At 41.2% G+C, this 10,028-nt stretch overlaps 1 protein-coding gene across 1 annotated transcript in view; it reads left to right on the forward strand.

The window, feature by feature from the left end:
• Nucleotides 1-9,080, forward strand: part of HHAT (hedgehog acyltransferase) — a 141,462-nt gene extending 132,382 nt beyond the window's left edge. The window contains exon 12 of the mRNA XM_079297852.1: nt 6,795-9,080. Coding sequence (XP_079153978.1) covers nt 6,795-6,886 — 92 coding nt within the window. The 3' untranslated portion in view covers nt 6,887-9,080. The remainder of the gene's footprint in view (nt 1-6,794) is intronic.
• The last annotated feature ends 948 nt before the right edge of the window (nt 9,081-10,028 follow it).

Genomic DNA, 10,028 nt, shown 5'->3' on the forward strand with positions numbered 1-10,028 from the left:
TGTTCTCCTGGGGAGTTAACTCTTCATTCTCCTATTCCAGATTAAAACTGTAACAAAAGGAGGCTCCTGGCTCTGATGTTTCCATTGGTGTATATAACTCTCAGCAGATAATTACAGCTGAGAAATGCATTAAAATCTTTGCAAGTCTCATCTTTATGTACTTATTCACACTATATTTAAGGAAGTTCTATTGGAATACCTGAGTAGACATTTAATGAACATAGTGCTGTATTAAGCCAGATGTATGACTCTAAAATGTTCTCTTTGCAGAACACTTCTAGAGATAGTTCTTTGCCTTGCTTCTAGGTGAAGATGGATCTTTGTTTACAATAATGCTTTTAGAAGCTTTTGTATCTGTTCTAAAAATAAATGAGCATTAAGATTTCATATTTTGTGAGCTTTGATTTAATATTAGCTTTGTATAGCTCTCAATTTAAGACATGGGAGGAAAGGGAAGGTTGCTTCTGATTTACAGATCCACTCCTTCATAATCTGAAAACTAAAGCTGGTTGGTTGGATTTTTTTTTCCTTTCTCATTAGCACTTTTGGCAGGAAGATTCCAACAAGCAGTTTTCATCAGTCTTCTTTACTGTTAATTCAAATTCAGCAGTAGCATGAATATGGTTCTTTTGATTTTAATTGAATTACTCCAGAGTGAACTTGATATGCATGAGACCACAATTAATGCCTAAAATATCAGGCTTTTTTCCACTGACTAGCTCTGCTGGGAAAACTAGTAGAGGGTATAGATTTATTTTAAAACATGAAGCAGAAGGCATAACTTCTGTGAATTCTTTTGAGCTTTATAAAAGGGTTAGAAGTAAAAATGCTTAAGGTAGGATAATACCACAAAAACACACCAAGAAATATAGAGGGAAGTTATCCTGCTCATATCAGTTGATACATACTGGGGAAATAATCCTTTTAGTCTACATTGTGCAGCATCTGGAGAGCTGTTAGTGGTCATAGTAGCATCAAATGAGATTCTAGCTCCAAAGGCAGAACAGAGAATCCATGCAGACAAACATATCCTGAATTGATACCTGCATCTAGAGAGCATTTACCAGCAGATAGCAGAGCATGGTGGTAGTGGGGGTTTTTTTGTTTGTTTTTTATAGTTTTTCTTTCCTATACATAGTGCAATGAAAATATAGTTTTGGCATCATCACTGAATTATGTTGGGGGGTGGGTGCTTTATAAAAGCTATAGGTTAGCTAATCTTTTGAACTCTACCTCTGAATTTTTTTAATTTGCAGTTTATCTGAATAACAGGAAAAAGTGTGGTCAGCAGCCTTAGCCCTAAGTGAAATTGATATCTTGTTGCTTAACAAAGTCTTTGTCAGCACACAATTTTTTTCAGTGCCATGAAGCATAAAAGTATTTTAGCTATGGTAAAGCCTAGTTCCATGCACAGTAAGAACACAGGAAAGCCACAACTTTTGTGACCTCTGTCTACTAGATCCAACCTGTTTGCATTATGAAAACACAAAGAGACTTTGGCTTTTTGCTTTCAGTAATGCTGATCTGAATGGTCTGTGGTCATCCAGTTTCAGTTGATGGTCTTGGACTGTTATCTCCCCATTTTCAGTTTTTCACAGCAGTGATAAGTACTCAGAAAGCCACAGATGTAAGCTTTCTTCGGGATGGTGTGATTTAAAATTCACATAAGTAGACTACTGTGTTACACATTTGTTAATGCCTTTTACTGGAAACTGCTTCATGTCTGAAGAGGCAGCTTTTGTGGTTCCTGCCTGTGTGCCTGGCTGAGGTTCAGGTCTAGACCTGGAAGCTTAGAATTTCTCAGTCATATTTCCAGATGCTGACAGATCTGAGTTATCCTTACAGTATTTTCTTGGGTTTCCTTTGAAAACTATCTATTGTGTAATTTTTTTTATTAATATTTGGACCTTTTCCACACCCACCAGCTAAAGTGTGTTCAATGCCTGGAAATCTATAGGAATAGGTCAGGTCAGCCTTCCCTAATCTCCCAAGCTGGTTCCCATTGGCTGAGCTGCTCTGCTCCCAAGCTGCACAGTGGATGGAGGGGAAAGATGTGGCAGCTGTTAGCTGGGGCTCATAATGGGACAAGGTGGTATCTTGAATCTACAGACCCTGTGACTGTGTGGTGCTTTACATGGGGTGGGAGGGTGGAGATGCCCAGCTGGCACTTGGAGGGATGGGTGTTTGCTGGCAGAATTTATTGTCTGTCCTTTGACACATCTGCAATGTGGAGGCTGAAAGCAGCAGCAAAAACACCTGCTCTGAATCAGGTTGGGGCTTTGCTACAACACAGCTGAAAACAGGTAGGGTTTTCTTTTCCAAATTTCTAAAGACTAATTGGGTATCAAACTGCACCATGTTTGTAACACATGCTGTGTGACATTTCCTGCTGTAATGGTCAGACAGCCCCACTTGGAAGTGACAAAAAGACATGAAATTAAAATTTAAAAATGCAGAGTTTATCTAGCCCAACATTTGGAGATGCTTCAAATGTTGGGCTAGATAATAAGTTTCTTTCAACAGATCTACTACAAACAGTAGTTTGGAATGTGTTTTTTTTTTCTGAAAAGATGGTATTTTTACTGATCCTCTAAGTATGTTAGTAATTGTAGGTAAGAGATGTCTTGGCCTCACATGCTGGTTTGCTTTGGCTTTTTATTATGCTTGACAGACTGGTGCCTGTTTCCCCCCTCTTCCCACCATTGTGTCTCTTTAATTCCACTTTACAGAGGACTTGCTTCAGTGTCTTTGTCACATTTGAACCTTTGTTTAAGAATAAATTTTCCTGAGTGCTAAGCCTTACAGCAACTTAGGTACTTCCAAATCAAAGTCAGAGTAGATGTATGCTCCTGCAGCCAAGCTTTTCAGGGAGATTAGTTCTTCTGACTTCAATTGATTTAATAACTACTCTGCACTTGAGGACTTCTGAGGACTGTGCAGCCAAGGCACATCTAAAAATAACATTTAGGTCCAAGAGCCGCTAAGGCACTTTTGGACAATGCAAAACATAACTGCAGCCCCTTTCTCTCACATCATGGGTTGGAAGGAACAATGGACTGTTTCCTAGTGTTTTGCTGATGATGTGAAACTTGGGTATGCCCTAAACATTGCCACTGTGATTTTTGTTTTTTTCATTACTGTGGGTGATGAAGAAATTTGAAAGAGCTTCCTTCTGGATACATAATTAAATGTTGGTTCAAAGTATTGAACTGAGGTTATAAGGATATAATTGGTCTTTTGAGAGCTGTGCTCCAGACTGTTACTTTTCAGTTGAAAGCTTCATTTTACCCCACTCCTATCAAAATCCAGAGTGTGCTAAAACATTACTTTTTCTAGTAATTTGCAGAGTATGCAGAAATCCTTTGGAAAGAGAGATAGGAAGCTGAAAGGAAAGAGGAACTCCAAAAGCTGTTCCTGTGGCAGCAACTTTGTATCAGTTCTGCCTTGATCATGTAATGAAGACAAGTCTCCTGCTCATTAGGCTGAAAGCTGAGTACATAATATACCAAAATGTTGTTTTAACTAGCAAGAGTCCTGGTAAATCCATGAGCTGTGTTGGACAGAACAGGTGCCTCAGGCCTAGCTGGGACTGAAGACTTCCCTAGGAGGAGGTTGTGTGATTGATGGGTCAAGTGCTGCTGCTACCTCTCTACAAAATTTGCATTCCTCTTCACAAAGGAGCTTGTGTTTGATGTTTTGTGGAGCAGCATGCCTCACCATAAGTGTAGAGAATTTGGTTGTGATTCTCACCCAGTGTTCCTTTGTTAAAAGTGATATCCAGCTGTCTTAAAAGAAATTTCTGCAGGTAAAGCTCACAAATATTGCTGGATTTTCTAACAGCACATGAATTAATCCTTGTATCTACAAATAGCATGTGTTAATGAATCCAAATTCATCTTCCTGTGAAAAAAGTTATAAAAATCTGAGTAGTCCCATGAAACTTGGCCTTCAAGCCCAAAATCAAATTACTAAACCAGTCAAGAAATGGTAAGATTTAAGGTGGTATGTGGCCTGGTTTTGAATAAACAGACATAACTGAGTCATTTCCTGACAGCCTAGTGCTTGATCTGATATCAGTAATGTTTTGAAGAGTACATTCTATGATGACTTTATAGAGAGATACTGATCTAGGATGCAGGCATGTGCCCTTCCAAGCAGAGTTTGGAGAGTAGCACAGCATAAATGCAGTGGTTTAGAGGGATAAGGTAAAGCTGAGGGGTCACCAAAAAGAAGAACCCCCTGAATGGTGTCTGAGAGTAGGAGCAGAATGAGAGGCAGCAAAAGGCCTGAGGTACAAACATACCTTAAGATGCTGGCCCAGGGTAAAAAGAGGAAATTTCCTTGGAACTGTGCATCCAAGGCCATAGGTGCTGTTTGGTTGATTGGAGAAACTGGAAGCCAGAAAAGGCTCCTGTGACCTTACCTTGCAAGAGAGGAACTTGTTCTGCTGTTTAATTATGGAGGTCACCTACTAGGAAAACACATGCTGGACAGAATTTGAAATTGCACCCTTGCTGGATAACATTGCTCCATGTGTCCTTCCCTACATCACCATCTTCTGGAGACCAAGCTCTTGATTTTTCAACAACTTTATTGTATATCCAGTCCTGAAATGGAAGAGATGAGTGAAAACAGTTTAAAGGTGCTCTGCTTGCTCCAGGATGTTCTTGGGCTGCTTCTCAGATGTGGATGCACCTGTGCAAATCTGCCTTGAGTGGGCTGGAGCTAATCTGAGATTGCCAAGGAACAGAACATGATGCCTTTGCTCCAATCACATGCATTTGCCCACATCCACTAGCACTGCACTGTGGTTCCAGTATGGCAAGAAAGGGCAAGGTCCCCTTACCCCTGGCTTGGAGCTGCTCCTGTTTGTGCAGCAAGAAATGCTTTGGGATTTGTGCAGCACCTCTTAGAAGAATGGTAGCAAGATTAAATTTTTAAAATCCTCTTTTCTGTTGCCCATATTGGGGTGACTTTGTCTTCCCCCTTCACTAGATCAGGAGGAGATGATGTGCTGAATGCTACCCCTGACACTGTACAGGACAGACTCCCTGCATCCCAGGATGATTACCACTAGCCTGATTATAGTGGCTAAAAGCCCTGTGAGCCCGGGCTCTGGGCACTGTGGAGGAATATTATCAAAAAACTAAGACATGTAGAAAAGATTTCCAGTGCATAGCTATGTATTCTGACAAGATCTCTAGTATTGCTGGAGAGCAAGCAAGTCAGCTACTGTGGCACATTTTCTGTGTGCCAGAGCTTTACACTATTTAAAAATGCCAAACATGTAACAAGCAAATTTCCAAAGTGCCCCTAAAACAGCAGAACAATTCTAGACTCAGTTCTTTTTTAATTTTCTGGCTCTGTCTGTATAAAGCAGCCACCACAATATTGCTGCCAGAAGAGGTATGTTTTTATTACATCTATTGACATACTTTCACATGCAATTTTAGCAGAGACAAAGCACAGCTGGGCTTTAGCTTGCTATTGAAGGTGAAACCCAATCTGCAGTAGGCTAATTTCACTGAAATAAAAACAATACTTTTATGGTTAAAAATCCCTTTGGAGATACCTCAGAAAATGTGTTTTGTGAAACAAATAATTAAACAAAAGTAAAATTTCGCTTCAGGGTTTTGTGAAGACGAGGGATTAATATTTGTAAATATCTCCATGAAAATCAGTCAGGTTACAGGACTGTATTTCACAACAAAGCAAAGCCAGAACAATTAGAGGGTCATGAAACAAAGAGAACTATTCGTAGCAGGGGGATGCTGTGAACCCTGTACCTGTTCCAGGATGAAGTGTGACACTGCCCAGCTCTTGGAGCACAGAGGAAGGGTCCCAGCACATGCACCCCCTGAAGTGCAGGACTGACTCTGGGGCTGTGAGATCTGCTGGGGGCAGGGTATTGAGCTAAGGCTCAGCTGGATGTGAGCACAATTTAACTGTGCCCTGACAGGAATTAGCTTGGAGCCTGGACAAAACCAGTCTGCAAAGCACCTTGCAAATACACCTTCAGAAAGAGCTCTTCCTGGAGCATCATGTTGTGCAGAGGTTACAGCTTCTCTCCATCCCTTCTTCCAGGCCAAAAGGTTCCTTTAGACCAGAGTTTTCCCCAAGAGGGGCAGCTTTTCTTTCAGAAGCAGATATTGGTAATTTGAGGACAGCATGCAGAAAACCATTCATACACATGACCAAAATTTTTGTGTCAACAATGGCAACAAAAAAAGCCATTAAAAAATCCTTCCAACATCTTCCTCTCTGTCCCCTTTCCTCAGACAACACACACTAAAAAACATCAGGGCCTAGTATTGACGATTTCAACCTGTAAGATCCTAATTTCATAAATTCTAAACAACCTTAATCAGTGATTACCCCAGACTCCTTTTGCAGAACAGGTAATGGGACTTGCTCAGATTTTTAATAGTCTTCATTGTGACTGTGCCCTTTGTCCCTAGGACACACCATAGCCAGCTTAAAGCATCAGGTTCATTGGGGATGTCTGCTTGATAGACAAACCTGCTACAAAGGAGAGACCTTTGGAATTCAATGGGAATAAATCTGGTTAAATACATTGAAAACAAGAAAGACAAAGACTGTCAGGGGGTTAGGCAACCCTGGAGCTTAGACAATTTTACTTCTCAAATTTTGTTCATTGATTCTACTTACTTGTGAGAACTGAATTGCTAATAAAATTAATTAGAAGCATCATAAGTTGGTAATCCCAAGAGTATTTCTACTTGAAGCAGCCATTAATTATTCTGACTAGAATTGTCTGTCTTTTCTATTTATAGGCTGGCCATGGGCAACACTGACTGTTCTTGGGTTCCTGTACTGCTATTCTCACGTTGGAATTGAATGGGAGCAGAAGTATGCTGCACATTAGGAATGATGCAAACAATTATTCTTAAGGCAGGTTGATGTTTTGTCTACACTGGATATTCTGTCTGCACAAGGGTGAGGCAGACCAAGTCTTCAGTCCATGTATTAAAACCAAAAGCTCATTTAATTTATTCTGGATTGCAAATGCAGAAATTGAACTGCAGAAACACTGATGGGCAGTGGCTGGGGGTTGGGAGAAACTATGAAGCCTTTTGATTTATGTTATTTTTGTAAAACAACATCTTTGTGGCTCTGTGTACATTAGAAGTGTGCATCTCAGAACAGGTTTTTTTATATGTTGAGGGTTGATTTCATGTTTGGCTGCCTATTGTGACATACTGAAGGGAAAAAAAATTCTACCTTGGAGAATTCAAAGAGCCCAATCTCTCACAGATGGTGTCCAGGGGCATGTAGGGCTGTGCCCTGCACTTACACTACTCCATGAAGGGCATGAGGCTCATCAGTTCTTCTTGATTGGATTCTGATATAAGCTAGAACATTTTGTATTCTCACTGACTGGAGTAGTTCTGCCTTAAGCTACTTTTCCACCTACTGTAGCAAAGCCTGCTTTTTCTTTTTAATGCCTTCATTTAAAATTTTGCCTTTAAAATAACACCTTTTTGGTAACCTTAAAAATGGTTTTGTTTCTTTCAAAAGGGTGCGTAGGGAGGAAGGTCTTTTCTTAAAGAACAGCTTACCTTTTTAATCAAATATGCTCTTAAAGCTCCTTGGGCTTTAAGTACTCTATGCCTTGTCTTAGAGCTAAAGCATTAAATACTACCTTTATTTTGGGGCTAATACCACCCTCAGACTGTTCAGTCTGCCTCTTGTATTGTTCTCTTACAAAAGGACATATCCCCAGTCTGGGGGAATGGTAAATGTGTTCAGTCTGCTTCATTCTCTGGTGTCCAAGCAATCAGCTCCTGCAATATATTGCAGACAGCCTGGGAGGGACTTTTTAAGACCTTTAATAAAAAACAGAATGGTCCAATACAGTGGTACCTAATTAGCTGGAGCTCCATGTCCTTTGGCCACAGCCAGAGCTGTTACAGCAGTGTCTTTGCCCTTTGTGTTGTCCAGAGCTGGAAGGTCATGCTTGGAAGGTGTCCAGGTTGCAGGAGTGCTTCTGCACACACTGTTTTCTAAGGGGAGACCCTTCCCCTGTCTGCTACTGTGGGTGTCTCCTACATTGTTCTGTTTTAAAGTGATACTGAAGAGCAGCCAGAAAACCTTTATTATTTCTAAAGTTAGATATTCCCCCTAGGCATGGTCAAAAGGCCTCAAGTTCTGGAGCAAACTTCTTCCAAAAGTAGCTTACTCCACCCAAAGGATGTCAAAACTTGTTCCATGCCCCTGGCAGACATTTCAGCCTGTTGGGAATTAGTACCCTACTGTCCATCACTCCTGCAGCTTCAGCCAAGTCTGATATAACTTATCCCTACAACAAGAAATTTAGTTCCTGAGACAGGCTTCTGCTTGGAGCCTGCATTTCTGATGTCTCTGCTGCTCATAATTATGGCAGCTTTCTTGTTACCTTCCACTTATTCCTGGAGAAATAAGGGCAGAGGCTTCAGCTCTCTATCCAGCCAGAGAAAAGCCCATCTCTTGCTGTTTCAAAGCAGAAGCTCCAGCCTTTTATGTTGAGTCCCTCAGCTCCCCCACCACGAGAATGCCATGATTTCCCCTGGAAGCCATTTCTAGGAGACACCATGGCCTGTTGAAAATAACTTCCCTTGAAAGCTGCCTAGCCAAAGACATGGCTCCCTGACTGACTGGGTGATGATTGCAGGGATTCTCTCAGCCACACAGTATATGGCTATAAACCTCTGAATTTACTAAAAGGATCTGAGATTGGCTTCCATTTTGGGGCAGCACTGAGCTAAAGGCAAGAACTTTCTCAGACTTTGCTCAAACTTTGCAATTAAGTAGAATTAGCATTAGAGCAAAAAGCCATGCATCTGTTCTTCAGTCTTATTGATTACCATTATTACATGAACCAAGGTGCTACTGACTGATTGGATTCCAATATGCATGCATGCAGAACTTCCAGCTCCAATATAGAAATGACCGTGAAGGTTATATAGAGCGTGCTTATTTCTGAACTAAAATTGTTTTCTATTTTTTTTTCAGTGCTTTATATATCTTTCATAAATTTGTATCTTTTTCTGTTTCTATAAATAAAGCTGAAATGGACTGTTGGCTTGTGAGCTATGTCTTGGAAAACTATGGCCTTGAATAAGAAAAATAAGAGCTCCACTGTTGTGGACAAACACTACTATGCTCTGGAAGGCTGCAGGATGGGTGCAATGCAGACTGGTCACTTTTATCCCTATTGTGCACTGCATGGAACATGCCTTCCCTAATGGTATGACTTTAAAAAGCAAATAAGACTTTTGTAGCTGGGTTAAGGAAAGACTTCAGAATGTGAAGTCTCTGAGAAGAGCAGCATGCACATAAAATGATGCTTCCCACTCACAAAGGTCCTTCTCAGTCCTGCTTATACAGCAGCTGTCAGCATGGGGCACGTTCAGTCAGACAACACACACCTCTATGCCTGAAGCACTTCAAACTTGCTGTTCTCCTCCTTCAGCTTGGAGACACATTGCTCAGCATGGCCTCAGAGGTGACTCTTCATGTAGCACCTGGTCCAAGCAAGGCCTCTGTGACGCCCCTAGAGGGGGGACAGTTTACAAAGACCTGGAAGAAACTGGAGTAGCCGTGCCACTTGCCAAAGGAAAAAAATAGCTGAGGGGTGTGAGACTTCCAAACACTGAAAAAAAACTAGCTAAAGGGTGTAGGGAGCAGGTGACAAGGACAGACATGGCCAAAGTAAGACACTGGCCATTTTGCACCAAAGGGGAGCCCTTCTAGCTGGGGTGAGGGGAACAGCAGACACTGACTGCTACTGTTTGAGACCCTGACAGTCAAAAAAGTGCAATGAACAAAAAATCCCCAAAGCTCTGAAAACAAGCAGGACAGCTATATGATGGCTACTGACAACAAAAGTTCACAAGTGATTTTGAAAAGCTGTCTAAATGACTAGCAAGCATAATGTATAGTGATATATAGCTTTAATGGTTACCACAGAGCTGTAGTAAAGTCTCTTGCACACACACACACCTCCCCCTTAATCTAGCCCCTCCCTA

Source organism: Erithacus rubecula (assembly GCF_903797595.1).
Source record: "Erithacus rubecula genome assembly, chromosome: 2".
Lineage (NCBI taxonomy): Eukaryota > Metazoa > Chordata > Aves > Passeriformes > Muscicapidae > Erithacus > Erithacus rubecula.